Source organism: Nicotiana tomentosiformis, chromosome 9, assembly GCF_000390325.3.
Source record: "Nicotiana tomentosiformis chromosome 9, ASM39032v3, whole genome shotgun sequence".
NCBI lineage: Eukaryota > Viridiplantae > Streptophyta > Magnoliopsida > Solanales > Solanaceae > Nicotiana > Nicotiana tomentosiformis.
In genome coordinates this window covers 91893049-91910057 of record NC_090820.1, presented here as the reverse complement: position 1 = coordinate 91910057, position 17009 = coordinate 91893049, and the positions used below count along the sequence as shown (strand labels likewise).

Genomic DNA, 17009 nt, shown 5'->3' with positions numbered 1-17009 from the left:
AATTTGGACCTTTTTTTATTAAATAAAAGTATATATTACTTCTTTTACTGTATATGGGGTATTTGACTAGGCACATAAGAGTACTAAATTAGTAAAGAAACGAAAATGTTTAAAAAAATTTGAACTTATATATGGTGTAAAGTTGGTGAGGTAAAAGTTTACCATCAAGGACTTACGGTAAGGCGATAGGTTTAATATAAAAATATTATTAAGAAGGGAGGTTATAACTTGTAACATAAAATAGAATATATTGAGTATTATAATCAATTATGCTATATTAAAATTAAAATTTTAAGTGAAATAAAATTAGAGAGCAAACTAAACAAATGAATTCGATTCATTACGCAATTAAATGGAAGGAGACATAAAGTAGAAAGGAGAAAGAAGCAAAAGCCGAGTTCTTGACACGTGGCAAAGACTAATCCGTTGATGGCATGCAATCGTCTGGAACCTTTTGATTCTGAATACCGGTGAAAGCATTCTACAAAATCGTGTTAAAGTATCATAATTAAATATAAGAATATGTTAATTCATCGTAATTAATATAAATTGATTCATCGTAATTAATATAAATTGAATATGTGTGATGAGGAGCGAATGAGTAGATGGGATATATGTGTTTGCATATACAACTACTTAATCATAATTAACTAATATATATATCATATTAAATCATTTAATCATAATAAATTAATATGATTTGTTCGAATCCACTTAGTTTATTCTTCTTTAATGAGATAAAAAAATAAAAGGGCATGTGTGGAACTCGCATCATTTTAAAAAGATAATTTTGATACTTTGTATATATTTGGCTTATATGTCAAAAGATTTACGTATTTAATTTCTTAAATTATATGCTTAGTTAAGTGTCTTTACATAAAATTAGACGAAGGAAAAAATAAACATTTTAATAAACTATCATACTATAGTTAATTAATACTTCATATATTTCATCTCATGTGTCTTATATTATTTTTATCTAATTTAAACAGAATATCACCTTTTTAATTCTTTGTATTCTCATTTTATCCTAAATGATATTCCGTTTATCCTAAATGATATTCAGTTTTAGTATGTCATACACAACTTAAGATCTTTTTCATGTATGTAAAATTCAGTGTCTAAGTCTATGATTAGGGGTGGTAAAAGGGTGGTGTAGGTCGGATATGAGCGTGCCAGAAACGGGGAATGTAAAAATGGATAAATTATTCAACCCGACCCATATTTAATACGGATAGAAAATAGATTAACTAGCGAATAATATGGATATCCATATTATCCATGGCTTCTTGAATATGATATTTTTTAGAGAATTTCTTGTCTTCCAAACTTGAGGAACTCCAATTTGAATCTTTATAAATATATTAAACTCATTAGTTATCCATTGATTATCCATTTTTGTAAGTGGATGATATGGTTCTTATCCATAACCTATTTTTAAAAAGTTTATTATACAACTCATATTTTAATGAATTATATAGATGGATAACTGTTTTTTTTATCCATTTTGACACGATACATAAAATGAAATGAATAAAGTATTAAACTATATTAATTAAATATAAATATTGAATGCGCGTAAAAGCACTTCCGGTTAGAATTTAGACACACAGAACAAGCAACAAGAGACTTAAATTGGTGTAGTTGCAGCAAACGGAAAGTTAACAACAGAAAAGTGCAGAAAGAGAGAGAGAGAGAGAGAGTCTGCTGTTTTTAATTAGGCCATGGCGGCGTTGTTGCAGTACAGTAATTCTACCTCTTTAATGCTCCTATCACATAGAAGCAAAACAAAAGCTTGTCTTATTTAGCTTCCCCTTTGATTAATCTCTATCACCAAAAGTCTTTTTTACAATTGTCTCATCTCTAAAAATATAAAAAAGTGCAATTTGTCTTCCACAATTTCTAGTTACTAATTTATCTTCCTACTTCCTCCTCTCTTTTAAGAAAGGAAAATTAAGGGAGAGCGGGGAAAAAAACCACCACTCTTTTTTAATTTTTTTCCTTAAACACACAAATCAAGACACCAAAAAAGTTAAGGCAGAAATCAAAGTTTTTAGGATCTGAGTGAGTATCGTTACGAAACTTAAGGGAATTGACGGAAGGGTGAAGTGTAGCTTGCGGCTTAATTCGACTCAACATGGAATTTAAGAGATCTAAACATAGTAAGGAGCTGTTTGTTGATAGTACAAGTGAGCATATCATTCTTGGGTCATGCTATGGATTGTGAGTACTCACAATTGAATATAGAAAAAAGCATAAAGGTAGAAAAATTGCTGGGAAGGGAAGGATATGGTGATAAGCTGAATTGTATAAATGATTGAATAATAAATTTTTATTTCCACCAAAAAAAATGGCTGGGTTCTTTTCACTAGGAGGAGGAAGAGAAACAAGTCAAGAGCAACATCATCAAGAAACCACTAATCATCACAACCCAGAGAGCAATTGGTTCTTGTACAGAAATCATGATCAAGAATTACCCGCATACAAAGGCTTCGAACTATGGCAACAACAACAACAACAAGACGAGCAGCAAAATTACCAAATCCGAAACCCAATCATTAATCCATTACAAGATCTTTATCCCACTTCAGCTATTGGATTAGGTGTTGGTCCTACAGCAACAGATCATGGGGCGTCAAGATCTGCTGCTTTTATAATGATGAGAAGTAGTGGAGCTGGAATTAGTTGTCAAGATTGTGGGAACCAAGCTAAGAAAGATTGTCAACATATGAGATGTAGGACTTGTTGTAAGAGCAGAGGTTTACAGTGTCAAACACATGTGAGAAGTACTTGGGTTCCAGCAGCTAAAAGAAGAGAAAAGCAACAACAAATTGCTTCTTTGCAACAGCAACAACACAGAGATAATAATAGCCCCAAAAGGCTAAAAGATGATCCAAGTGGTTCTTCTCTTGTTTGCACTGGTTTACCTTCAAATACTACTGGTAAAGTTTTTCTCTCTCTCAATTCCAAATTTCTTTTTTCCAATTATCACTCGCATCGGTTGAGGGGATTCAAAATATATACTATATAAGAAGTTATTTTTATTATATTTCTGCAGTATAACTTTTCGATGAAGTAGATTGAATCCCCTCCCATGCTTGTGATTCTACAACTGCCTCACTACATACACAGATAAACATACATTCTCGAGATTCTGAAGAAACAGAAGATCCGTAACCATTGCCTATGACGAAAACTGAAAGAAATGAACCTCCCCTTTGTAGTAACAGTAAAATCCATCAGCTTTTCCTTTTTCATTGTCTTTCTCTTTCTCATCACTGTTTCTTGGTATTCCTGACAAAAGATTGTCAAAGAAGGCCCTATTCTCTCTCTCTCTCTCTATGCGCGTTCTCTCTTCTTTTCTTTTTGTTCAAAATCCAAAAAACTCTGATTAATTCGGATTCAAGTCCATTAATATAGGGTTTTAGCCTCCTTACTTCCATGGCTCGAATCCCAAACCTCTGTTAAAGTTAGAGAAGCTTAGCTTTAACTGTTTCATACCAACATGGCCTTGAGTTGGAAGTCGACTTAGGGTTCAGCTGGATCCAGTAGCTTCAATGCAAATCTTGTAATTTTATTAAGAAATTAACTATATATACTAAACCTGATGTCGGAATTCTAAAATTTAGAACTCATACACGTCCCTAAACCTAGGATAATTGTATATTTAGCTCATAAATTTAAATGTTATAATATTTTAATGCTTACTTGTTGAATCTTGTTTGCTTATCTGATGTTAGTATTTTGATGTTTTTAGGGTTAGAAGTGGGAAATTTTCCATCAAAAGTAAATTCAACGGCTGTGTTTCACCGTGTTCGAATGAGCTCGATTGAAGAAAATGAAGATCAAATAGCATATCAGACAGCAGTTAATATTGGTGGGCATATTTTCAAGGGAATTTTATATGATCAAGGCCTTGAGAGTCAGTATAATATGAATGCTACTACTGGTGACAGCTCATCTGGTGGTGAACCAGTAGTGCCACATCAGCATAAACTTATCGGCACCGTCACGTCAGCGGCCACGTCCAACGCGGCCGCGGGTGGTGGTGCTGCGGTGGCGGCCGGGGAAGGGTCACATTTTCTAGAACATTCTATATACTCTGCTCCTCTAATTAACACTTTCATGGCAGCTGGTACGCATTTCTTTCCACCTCCTGCGAGATCTTGAGATTCTTCGACAAATTACGAAATTGACATTTGACTTTTTTTTTTTCCTGTAATGCAATCCAGTGAAGTTAATTAGTATTAGTAGTACTACTTGTTTAGAACCAAGATAGAAAAAAGGAGGAGAAAAATGAGGATAAGAGGCCTCGTTTTTTGTTCTAATTTCTCTACGAAGTTGAGTTAATTTCTTCAATTCTCTTTGAAATAATACCATAAAAAGTCGACTTTTTGGCTGAAATGTTGGAGCTTGTTTATTAAATTTACTTATAAGTTGTTTGGTTGAGTCACAAGTTATGCTGAGATTAGTTGCGATACATTTTTTAATGTAGAGATCATTATTTTTTGTTAGATATTTAATTTGATATATTATTTTAAGTTAGTATGCATTGCATAATCATATTTTTCTTGAGTCGAAAGTCTATCGGAAATAGTCTCTCTATTTTCACAAGATAAAGATAAGTTCAGGGTATACACTACTCTGATCCCAAAATCTCACTTGTGAAATTATATTAGATATGTTGTTGTTATTATATGTATTGCATAATCTAATACTATTGTTTATTCAACCTGTTGACATTAAGACGTAATTATTATAGTAGTATGTAATGTATAATTTAGAATATGCAGGAGTACTTACTAAATTTAAACAGACTAAGAGTGTGTTTACTGTTATGAGAGTTACTTTTATCATCTTACTGTATATTACTAATACCTGTATTCTTGTTCTACATAAATAGCTAGATAGATTTATGATGGAAAGAAAAGTAGCAATCAAATGCCAAACAACTTCTTAGTTACTACAACAGCCCCCCACCCTCCCACCCCCACAAGGTTGAAATCATGGGTTGACTATACCTAATATATATGTTGCTTGATTGCTTCTTTCTTAGGACAATCTACAATGACAAACATCTTTTTCCTCCTTATTTTCAATATGTCGGTCTCAAATGCATGAATATTCACGTTTGAAATTTTGGATAGCAATTTTCCTCAAAAGTTATGTCCATTTTTTCTTGGATGAGCTCAGTATAAGAAATTTTTACATTACCAGTGTTATTTAATAATGTTATAGGAGGTAATTATTTTATTTTTCAAGTAACTATTTTCATTTATTATCGATAATTAACATAATTATCTTTAAAAAGAATTTATACTCATCAGCCTATAGAAGTTACAAAAAAGGGCAGTATGATGCAGAAAGCATCTCGCAGTCATGCAGGGTTTAGAGAATGGTCGCACCCCTAGGAGTGTGACGTACACAGTCTATCCTAATGCAAGTATTAGTAGTTGCTTCCACGGCTCGAACTCGTGATATATATATATATATATATATATATATATATATATATATCGCACGGGATCAGCCTATAGAGATATGGCCTGCAAGTAAAAGATGATATTGATTAGTTAGGTTTGATAATTAAATGCTTTGGTTACTTAATGTGCCAATAATATACCTATAAGTAACATTTAAGAGCGTATAAAGTAGATTCATCAAGGTGTTTTCCGTTTTTTGTTTACCTGTCTACTTGTGTTACAGTGTTAGTAACTGTAGGAAACTGAAACTTTGAGTTCAGTTTTTCCTTTACTTGCAAATTTTCTGACCTAATACATGTTACTCTCTCGTACGAATTAAGGGCTCTTTTGTTCTGAAAATATCATCTTTCCAGATTTGTTGTACGATATTTTCCATCAGTACCTCCGTAGTTATTGCTTCAACTTTTGATATGCCATTTTTCACTTTTTTAATGTGCATGAAGGTAATTTAGATTTGGTTGAACATATATATAGTCCATAAGTTTAAGATATTGAGTATTATTCTCCAAGTCCTTATAATGTGCTGATTAATTGTGGGCTAATTAATAGTTACTACTATCTTATTTGACACATTTTTATTCATTTTTTTGGTAGGACTAGCAAATTGTGTAAGTAATCTTTAAACTAACTAGGAAAGTTTAGATTTTGAGCTCTATGTGTAGAGAAATAAAAGACTCGAATGATGGAAATGTTGATTATAAGTGTAGTTGATGATAAGTGAAAAATAATGTCTTCTAGCTGGACCGTAGAGGTGGATGTAGGATTCAAAATCTATGAGTTCAACAACCTATAAGGTTTTTAGTATTGAATTTTCATATCTATTATTTGTTGCAATTTTATTGAATTTTAACACATAAATTAATATCTCATGATCGAAAGTACTGAGTTTAGATGAACTCAATACCGTAATCCGCCTCTGCCGGACTGTGAATAGATGTCGAGATACTTATAGTTTTTTCTTCTATTTCATGCTCTCTTCTTCTATTAGTGCACATTGGGTCTAACTCAGTTCCACAAATTAGTATATAAGCAGACAACAATTTATTCCCTCGACCAATTAGGCAATTCTGCTAATGAAGAAAAATCTCAGAGAACACATTGGAAAGAATTGGTAATTAACTGGTTGATGTTTACATGCATAGGAAAAGTCTGCATATATATATATATATATATATATATATATATATATATAATTGAGGAGAGTTTTTGGAAACTAGCTAGGAAGTGGTGAAGCATGTTAGACAAGTAATAATACATAAATTACTCTATTTGGTTCCTAATAAGTGATTTTTTTATTGTTTTCACACAGATTAAGAAATTCACCTTTTAACATTAATTAGCAATAAAATTAACCATATTAACTTTTACTATCTCTTCACATAAACACTCCTAACACATACTCCAACACTATTTACTCCAAGGGCAATGTAAGAAAAAGATAATTAATTCATTCTTGAAATCTAGAAAAATCAAATATTTTAGACCACAAAAAAAGATCAAAAATCACTTATTGTAGACCGGAGGAAGTAATCAACTTCATATTGTATAACATTTTGTGAAGGGGAGGCCTTAAATACTTTGGTGGATGTGAAATTATTACTTGCAAATAGTTTGTTTCCTTCCCTGATAAGTATTTGTATGGCCAGCTATCTTACAGGCAAAACAAACCTTCTGAATTTAATACCAGTATGGAGTTATATACTCCATTTAAGTTATATTTAAATGGAACCTAGTGTAAAAGAATTTTATACTGCCTGTTAGATCAGTTTGAAAACAGGTTATTAATTAGTACCATTTTTACTAGCAAGTTTCCAATTAATTAATTCTTACTACCAGGTTTACATGCATGTAATTAACTTAAATTACTACCAGAACATTATCGCTATGTTGTGCTTTTTTTGTTCTGATAATATAAATCCTTTTTTTTTACACTATTAATGTATTTTAGTCGGTTATAATAATTAAGTTTCTTCCTTTTACTGGTTTTTAAACCACCTGTATGGATGTATTATAGTAATCCTTATAAAATTTTATTACATTACTAGTATACAAAAATTAAACATGCTTGCACTTTATTTATTTTTTTGATACAACAAACCCTTATAATGATACATTTAAATTTTAATTTGTTGGCCGTTGAGTGTACTAGCTAGTCTTTATATTACTACCCTAAATTTCCATATCTATTTTTTCATATGCAGGGAATAAACTTGTATGAGGAAGAATTTCAGAAAGTTTTTATTCCATTACCAATAATGAAACATAATACATAGGGAACATGTAATCGTCCAAAATGTCAGATTTGCAATTTTGGCAAACACACCAGCCGAAAGAAGACGATCATATATAAGCTTACAATATTTTCCTATTCCCAATGCTGTCAATTACTATTTCAAGTTTTACTTTCCCAGAAAACTATGAATGATGAGAATCTCATCTTCTTTTTTTTCGGGGGAAAAGAAAATAAATTTAAAACAAATCACCACTTTTTTCAGATTCAAGAAATCCTCGAGCAACCAAAAAGCAGATTTCCCCTATTGTCCAGTTATTTCCTTGTTTGAATTTTCTACAGATGTTTGATATAATGAGTCTCTTTTATTAGCTTATACTCCTACTTTCAGTTATTGTGGACAATAATGTATGAATTATGTTACCCGTCCTTTGTCGTTAGCTTCCCGGACAATAGAATTATTAAGGGTCGTTTGGTACAATGACCACGGCCGAAATTAGAAATTTCTCCAAAAGTATTTAAATTTAAAAAAGTACAATGATCACCCTTATGATCATGTGGCTTCGATACTGACAATGACGTGATATTTCATTAGATTAGTTATTCCACTTTCTATATGTGATAGCTAATACCATCATTTTAGTGTTATCCCTGAATTAGCTAAAACCTCAAACCAAATATGAGATAAAGTTAATCACAAACTTTATTTCGTAGTTATTATTCTTATCTCATGTACCTAACGACTCCTTAATGTGTTGCTTCCACATGGTTAAGATACACGAACAACGACAAATGCTAAATTCTAAAGGCCTAACAAAGTAAATTATAATTTCCTTAAGTATTTACGAGGAAGAACAGCATAAGAACACGTGCACTATGTTATGGTCTAGTTGTCAATAAAATAAATAAATACAATGGGAAATCAAGATTCAAATTTCAGTAAAGACAAAAATATTTGATGATTTCTTCACATTTAATTTTGTTTAAGCTTGATAAGTAGAAAGTAGCAGATAATCGATATACAGATGTAGCTGACCTGAATACCAAATTAATTTTTTTAAAACAAAAAGGAAATATGTGCAAAACATGACCTTAGTCAATAATTGGCTTTGGAATGTTTCGTTAGTACTTTTCTTGAATTGTATTTTACGATTACATTGTTTTACGTATCAATCAGTGGCGGAGGCAGAATTTTCGCTAAATGAGTTCAAAAAAGGAAAAAATTAAAAAATTAAAAAAGGTTGTAGCTAAGGGAAATTGAACCAATGACCTCACAAAGGTTTTGAACCATCATGACCACTAAGTTATGCTTCGGGGCTAAGTCAAGGGGATTCAAAACATAATATAAAGAAGTAAAAAATAGATTTTGTCGTATATATATATATATACATTATAATTTTTCGACGAAGAGGTTCGAGTGAACCCCTTCCGCCACCTAAATCCGCTCCTGGTACCAATAGTTGGATTAGATTGTATTTGCCTAAATTAACCAAATTAGTAAATAAGTTCGAGTAAATTTCTATTTTTGGGAATTAATTAATAACCAAAAGCATTCGTTAGTCTTCTATACTGAACAAGGTTGGTTTTAGTAAAAGAAGATTTAACCTAAATAGCAGTCTACTCAATTACTTAAACTAAAAATAGACGGTGAATATATATAATCTATGTATAGTATGTGTATAAGCATATATAATCATTATATAATCTATGTATAACGGCTATGAAAAGTAAACAGTGAAACATGCCGGCTATTTGTGTAAAGATCCAATTTAACTTAGACTATTCTAGCCACATAATTATTCTGACATGTTTAAAATCACAATTTTTGTTTTAAACAAAAAAAATATCTTAAACTTCATCTCAAATTAAATATATATATATATAGATGGAAAGATGGAAGTGCTCGCATTTATGCCGGTGAAGAGACATCATGAACCATTGCTTACTTCATACAAACAAAAGATGTCATTAGTTATTTGGTTAATTAAGTGCTTAAACATTTGGAACCAATTGTCTCCTGGTATTGGGTTTCAAGATGCTCCGAAAATGAGTTATTTTTAGTTTAATTAATTGAGTAGGCTGCTATTTAGGTTAAATCTTCAAGTTAAATTCTACACTTTCTATTTATGCTTTAAAGAAGTTTTTGTAGACATACAAATAAAAATTTTAGTTGGGATATCTTTGTCTAAAAAGAATAAATTTTCTGGTTCTGCTTTTTGAAAGAAGCATCAATTTGTAGCTTCTCCCATTATTATTAGTTTTAACAAACTAATAAGAAAAACAGTGTCAGTCATATATAGAGACCGAAACGGAGAGAATAATTATTTTTAACTTAATGAATTTTTATAAATTCTGATATATGGAATTCTCAGTTTTAGACGATAGAGATGGCTCGGCGTCATAAATCCCTAATGCCAACCATTTTTACATTGAGCTAAGGAAAGGATGTGGAAGAAAAAGAAACTAAGGAAAGGTAACAAAATAGGAATAGGAATACGAGGGGATATTAGGGTTTGTAGTGCTCAGTTGTAAAGCTTAAATAAAGCAAAAATAAATAGGAATCGTCTGCGACTGCAACCCAAAGAAAGCTGATGGAATGGTCCCGCAGCTTCACTCGGTCAACTTAAAAGTGTCTCAACACTTGAGTGCAAGAACGAACCGTGGGTTTGATCAAAAGGTGGATTGATGATTTTTACTTTATGGGTTTTAGAAAATTAATTACAAATATTAAATATATTCTAAACACAAATTTATAATTTCAAAAATCTGCACAGCGTGTCCCCTAAAGGGACTGATCTTGGCGGAATGTCTCCGTTTTTTACGATCTTAAAGAAATGTCCCTTTTTTTATTTGAACACCATAGTTCTTCAATTTTTAAAGCTTGAAAATCTTGTTTGACGGTGGAAAATAGAAGTTAACGATCGATTATTCTTAAAATCATTTGAATGTCGATAATTTGAGTTTAAATTTTTAGTTCAAATACTATTTTGGTAATTCACCGTAAAAATCTCAAAACTTCATTGTTGGACCATAGAAAGGGTTGAAGACAAAATGGATCTTTTTTATTTGGTATTTATTATATGACTAAATTGAAAATTATTTGTATTGGTGTTTAGAAGCTATGTTTCAAATTTGATGTCCTTTAGAGCAAATTTGGGATGGTTTGATCGAAATTAAAGTTGCAAATTCGAAGAACACTTTGTTAAAATAACCCAGAAAAGATATATCAATCGGGTAGATTTTGATAAACAACTTAAAAGATATGTAGAGAAAATATTGTATCAACTCTACCAATCCGAAAGAGAAATCCCTAAAGAGCAAAATCATGGCAATTGGGTAGACTTTGATGAATAACTTAATAGGTAGGTAGAGTAATAATAGCATCAACTCAACCAATCTGGTAAAAAAGTCTTGAAGAGAAAAGTATGACAATCGGGATGAACAATTTAATCAGGTAGAAAAATCCATGAAGAGTTGTATGCGGATCCGGAACTATTTTTCAAATATCACCAATTTTGGGAACATTCGTCTAAGACCCAACAATTGCGGGGTCATTGCTGTCAACGGCCCATATAATTTGAGCCAAAGCGACTGGATTTTATTGTACTCATAACTAGGGGCGTACAAACTGAACCGAAAATTCGCACCAAATCGAAAAGTCAAACCAAATCGATAAAAAAATTCGATGAGATTCGGTTTGATTTGGTTTGGTATTGAATAAAAAAAATCGAACCAAACCGACATATAAATATATAATTTTTATATATACTTTTTAAGACTTTATATAGAATTTTCTTTAAAAAGAATGTCTAGAAATATTTGAGATTCTCTTATGGGATGTAATATTTAATAGAAAATGAAGTACTCCATTTTTATTAACTTTAAATAATGTATTGTATGATCACTTTCTTATCGAATGTTATTAAAATGCGTCAATCTCTTTATTCTTTCATATTCATATATCAAAATCTAATAAATTCTTATAGTTTTTTCGAATTTGGAGTGGTATTTCGATAATTGAAAATTAAATAGTATATATCATTATTTAGGTATCATATTGATTTTTATATTTAATTATTAAATTCGGTTAACCTTGAAAGTGTACATCAGTGAAAAGTTATTGTCAGACAACTAAAAAAATAAATGTTATGTGCTACTAAGAAAATTATCCCATAAGAATATTTTAATAGATCGTATATTGTCAGTTTTTTAAATTTTTATTAAATATATATTTACTTATCAAAAATTTAACAAAGTAAGATTGACATATTATTCATGTAACAAAAAAATCGAAAAAACCCGAAAAATCCAACAAAACCAAACCAATCCAAACCGACATAGTTGATTTGGTTCGGTTTTAACCCGGTCCATGTACACCCCTACACATAACTATAACGCGGCTCCACCCCTAAGTTTAATTCAACTACAACCAGTACTCCAGTAGCATATATAGGCAGAATTTTGCTCTAAGTGGTGTCGTTCTGTAGTCTCAATTGATAAGCAAATTTGGGCCTAAGACTTTATTGTGAGTTTAAAATTTAGTTCTTGCATCAAATTGATATTTATTTAATATTACTATTATTAAGCATGTCGGTTTAATCTGGAGTACCTTTTTTTTTTTTTTTTGAAAAAACATTATTTCTAAGTTCTAACTCATATACATGAAAAGTATTTTAGAAGCTACATTGAATAACACCTTTTACTAAAGAGTGTCTATGCATAAAAGTGTATACCACTTACCTATCTTCAACAATGAAAAAAGAAGATTCATATATAACACAAAAATTCTACAGTTATTTTGGGAGTTATTATTTTTCTTAGGCTGCATTCTATCATGGAGTTTAATTCTGTAGGTGGTGATTCTAGGAAGTAAAGGTTGATGCCTAAAAATAAAGAAAGTTCCAAACGACGGTGTCAGAAAGACCATTCTGGACTAATGGCTACAAAATACATGAAAATTATTACCCCTTCTATCCCAATTTAGTATTATAAATTTCTTTTTAGTCTATCCAAAAAAAAAAAATATAATAAACTTTTAAATTTTTACTATGCATTTGAACATAAAATCTTTAAAATTATTTATTAAATTTCGTGTCCAATTAAACTGGATAACATAAAATTATACCAAGGGAGTAGTCTATTTCTGTAAACTGGATTATAAGGTGATAAAAGAGCAATTTAATCCTGTAGTCTACAGTTCAGCACATGACCCTATGTATTAGCACCTAACTTTAATTGTAGGGTTTCTTCATTCACATGCTACATACCTAAACGTATTTACATTATCACTGACTTTAGTGCATCTTTAATTGACAATTATTGCACATAATTGTACTTCTTTTGGTTTTAATTTGCTTTCATTTACTTTTGGTGGCCGAGTGTGGGGGTGTTTTAAGTAGACATATGAAAGAGAGATGCCTTACTTTTGGGGCATGTTGTACTCCGCCCATGGTTTCGGCCTGGCGTGAATAATCATATTTGGTATAAATATCACTGAGCGAGTAAATAATTTTAGCCTGTTAGGCCAAACTCATATTTGGGTTAAAAATGTTTTATTTTTTGCCAAAATGGCTTTTTTTTAAAAATTAGGGTGTTTGGTCAAACTTTTAGAAGAAAAAAGTGCTTTTGAGTAGAAATAGAAAAAATAAAAAATATTATTTCTCTCCAAAAATACTTTTTTAATAAATATTTTTGAGAAAAATACAATTAAAATACCTTTTTAAAGTATTTTTGAGAAAAATAAAAATAAGTTAATTTTAGAAGTTTGGCCAAAAAGAGTTCGTAAGTTAATTGTTCATTCTTACCCGTCCTTTTTAAATTTACGTAAGGGCCATGATCCAAGAAGAGGAAAAGGGAATAAAAGGGTTTAACAAAAATTGAAGAGATAGTACATAATTACCCCGTTAGGGTTGTAGCAAATTGCCAGATGAACCCTTTAATTTTGCGGGATCCTCCTATGACGTCCTTATATTTGTTAAAAGTATAATAAATAATACTGCATCTGTTTCAATTTATGTGAGCTTGTTTGACTGGGTACGGAGTTTAAGAAAAAATGAAAGACTTTTTGAATTTGTGATTTTGAACAAGTCAAAAATGGGTCCAGAGTATTTGTGTGGTTATAAAAGTTTTCCATCAAGGATAGAATGAGGAGTTTATGCTAAATTATTTTCAAATTTAGAAAGAAATAATTCTTTTTTAAATTGATCCAAAAAAAATAGATTAACATAAATTGGAAAAGAGGCCGTAGCTTTTAAGTTTACGTGGCAAAATAGCTCCAAAATAGCTTTTAAGATTATGAAGAGCTCCAAAATAGCTTTTTTCCTTTTTTTTTTTTTTCTCTTTCTTGATTTCTTTTTCTCTATAACTCTGTACCCATTTCATCATCTTCATATCTCTTTGCAACTTGGATCGAAATCCTCCATTGCCGCAAGCTTTGAATTTGAAGATTACCACTTTTAGCTTTCTTTTTAATTCATTTCAAATCATAACCCATGCAATATTCTTTTTGCACTTTCAATTGAAATTACCAAAACTTTGGATGGAAAAATCTTGCTCCGGTGACTCTTCTCACCATCTCCTCCACATATTCTTTAATTTTCTTTCTTTCTCCTACATCTTTCTCCCATAGCTTTTATCCCATAAATTTTTTGATGACAGAGAACTTTTTGTCCATCATTCTTTCTTCGCCGTCGGCGATTCTTCAAAAGTAATGGAGGAATAGAACAAAAAAGAAGATGAAGAAACAAACGAGAGAAAACTGAAAGTGGAAATTAAAAAGAAGAAATGAAGAAGAAAGAAAGAAATGGAAGTGAAAATAAGAAGATGCAGAAAGAATCAGCTGGGGAAACCGGGAAAGGGATTAACCAGAGAAGGAGAGATGGGGAAAAGAATAAAATGAAAAAAGAAAAACAAAAGATAAATAAAATAAATAACAATAGAAAGAAAATTATTTAGTTTTTTTAAAAAAACACGTGTCAAAATATAGTTAGTGCGTGTCATACACTATTTTAGCTGAGATTGTGCATAAATGTGTTATTTATTACACTTTTAACAAACACAAGCGGTCATAGGATCATGCAAAGTTAAAAGGTGCATCTCACAATTTGCTACTCTAATGGGTAATTATATATTATCCCAAAATTTAACCTTATATATTATATAAAGAGGTCAAATAATATGTAGAGGTTAAATAATATATAGAGGTCAGACAGCTTTCTTTTTTCGATCAATTATCATTTATCTTGACAAGTGGGGTTGCTCGTAAACAACATGCACTTTCAATTAAGAGGTTGTGAGTTCGAGTCACCCCAAAAGCAAGGTGAGGAGTTCTTGGAGGGAAAGATGCCGATGGTCTATTAGAAACAGTCTCTCTACCTCATGGTAGGGGTAAGATCTGCATACACACTACCCTCTCCAGATCCCACTAATAGATTATACTGGATTGTTGTTGTAGTAGTATCATTTATCTTAATCTCTTTCCCTCAATATCCTTCAAATGCCTGTATCTTCTATATGTACTATGTGCTTCCATTTCTACTTTAAGTATTATGTGTTTCTTAACCCAGAAAAGAAATGACATTATACGTTTATTTACACCTGAAGGTGTTTTCAAATTTATTAATCAATTCACTAGTTTAGAATTATATTATTTAAAAATATATCAGATCATCTAGATGGATAATTGAATTCTATCCACAATATCCTATCTACTATATATAGGTGGACGCATTTTGAATGCCTTTAACGATTTTTATTTCAAGCACAGTATTTCTATTAATTAAATATATAGTACTAGCATTTCTAGACAATGTCATTAAATTGTCTTAACTCGACAGTATTGGAAGGCGAAGTTCTATTGAAAAATCATAGAATAGTGATATTTTTCTTTTCCTTTCAAACTATTATCATTTTTATCTTTAACTGAAAAGATATAGTCACAGTTTCATAATCTTTAACTATAAAGTGCGGCGGCAGCCTTACAGAGGAAAAAAACAAAAATAATTTGCGAGGCACGTTAAAAACATAAATATATTAGAGAAATTTTCAGAAACGACTATTATTGAATGGCTATTAATTTGCTAAGCTACTATTTACTTAATTATTTTTTATAGCTATGTTTTCACTTATTATAGAGTATATTCGATGTATTCAAGTTACTGTATTCATGAATTTAGTAAAATTCAGCGGAAAACAAGGAAGTCCAGCTAAACATAGACTATATTCATATGTATTCGCGAACTGTATTCGTGAATACAGTAATGAAAATCTGCGGAAAAAAAGGTCTTCAGCTGTTTAAAAATGGTAAGTGAATCAATTAACGCGATAGACTCCGAATATAACTCAACAAACTCAATTATAACACGCAAAATTTATATTTTCAGTTATAGAAAAGATTCTCAGCCGAAAAACACCCCAAAAACATAGCAATTTTCAGAGATTCAATCCATCCTTTCTTTTTTTAGTGGTATCTTTTACAAATAGATTTATATATTGAAATTATATAACTATATTAAATACAGTTAAATACATACAATAGATTGAATACATAAAGTATAGCAGGTCATCTATAGTGCAAAAATATATGAATACATACTACAGATATATTTGAATATATATATATATATATATATATATATATATATATATATATATATATATATATATCCGAATACATATATATTAATTAAAAAATATATTAATACATTCTACAATACATTGAATACATATTGCTGAATATATACTGCTAGACAAAACAGTGAAACAAAGTGAAACTTTGAAATTATATAATTAACTTGAATACAGTTAAATACAGTGAATATATTTAAAAAGTAGAAAAAACTAAATTCGTGAATACAATGAAATACATGAAATACAGCGAGAGACATTGAATACAATGAAAATAAAGGTAACTGACTCTTCAAGTTTCTCAGCCCCAAACTTCGTCCACAATCCACCGATATCCAGGCCGCCGCCATGTGAGGCGTCGCCGCCGGTACCGGCGCCCTTCGGGTCGTCCAAGTAGTGAATATTTCATTACTGCTTTAAAAATTTTGAGATATGCACTTGTATTTCTCCAGATCTTCGTTTCTCCTTTATCTTTTGCTGTTTCGTTTTGTCTTGTCTTTTCCATTCAATTCCGATACCAGCAAAAATCTATCAATTTTAACACTTACCACAGCTTTTTGGAGCCAAAAAATTGAAAATTTCGCGAGATAATGGAGATGAATCAGTGGAGAATCGTGGTTGTATTCATGGAGAAGAGACTGGCGTAAAGAGAGAAAGAGAGGGTGGAGAGA

General features: G+C 30.8%; 1 protein-coding gene across 2 annotated transcripts; it reads left to right on the top strand.

Moving 5' to 3' along the window:
* The first annotated feature begins 1634 nt into the window (after positions 1 to 1634).
* Positions 1635 to 8099, top strand: LOC104114011 (protein EXPRESSION OF TERPENOIDS 1-like). Of its 2 annotated transcripts, XM_033660752.2 has the most exons (3): positions 1635 to 2942; positions 3758 to 4135; positions 7685 to 8099. In XM_033660752.2, exons 1-3 carry the CDS (start codon positions 2351 to 2353, stop codon positions 7699 to 7701), a joined length of 987 nt encoding a protein of 328 aa, XP_033516643.1. In that variant the 5' UTR covers positions 1635 to 2350; the 3' UTR covers positions 7702 to 8099. The 2 variants fall into 2 exon arrangements, with proteins under 2 accessions (XP_033516643.1, XP_070041843.1); XM_070185742.1 differs by lacking the exon at positions 7685 to 8099 and having other exon boundaries at positions 1637 to 2942; positions 3758 to 4404.
* Positions 8100 to 17009: the final 8910 nt, after the last annotated feature.

Coding starts and splice junctions, on each gene's coding strand:
- LOC104114011 (XM_070185742.1), top strand. CDS start 2,351: ATGGCTGGGTTCTTTTCACTAGGAGGAGGAAGAGAAACAAGTCAAGAG. Junction 2,943..3,757: donor TTTACCTTCAAATACTACTG/GTAAAGTTTTTC, acceptor TGATGTTTTTAG/GGTTAGAAGTGGGAAATTTT.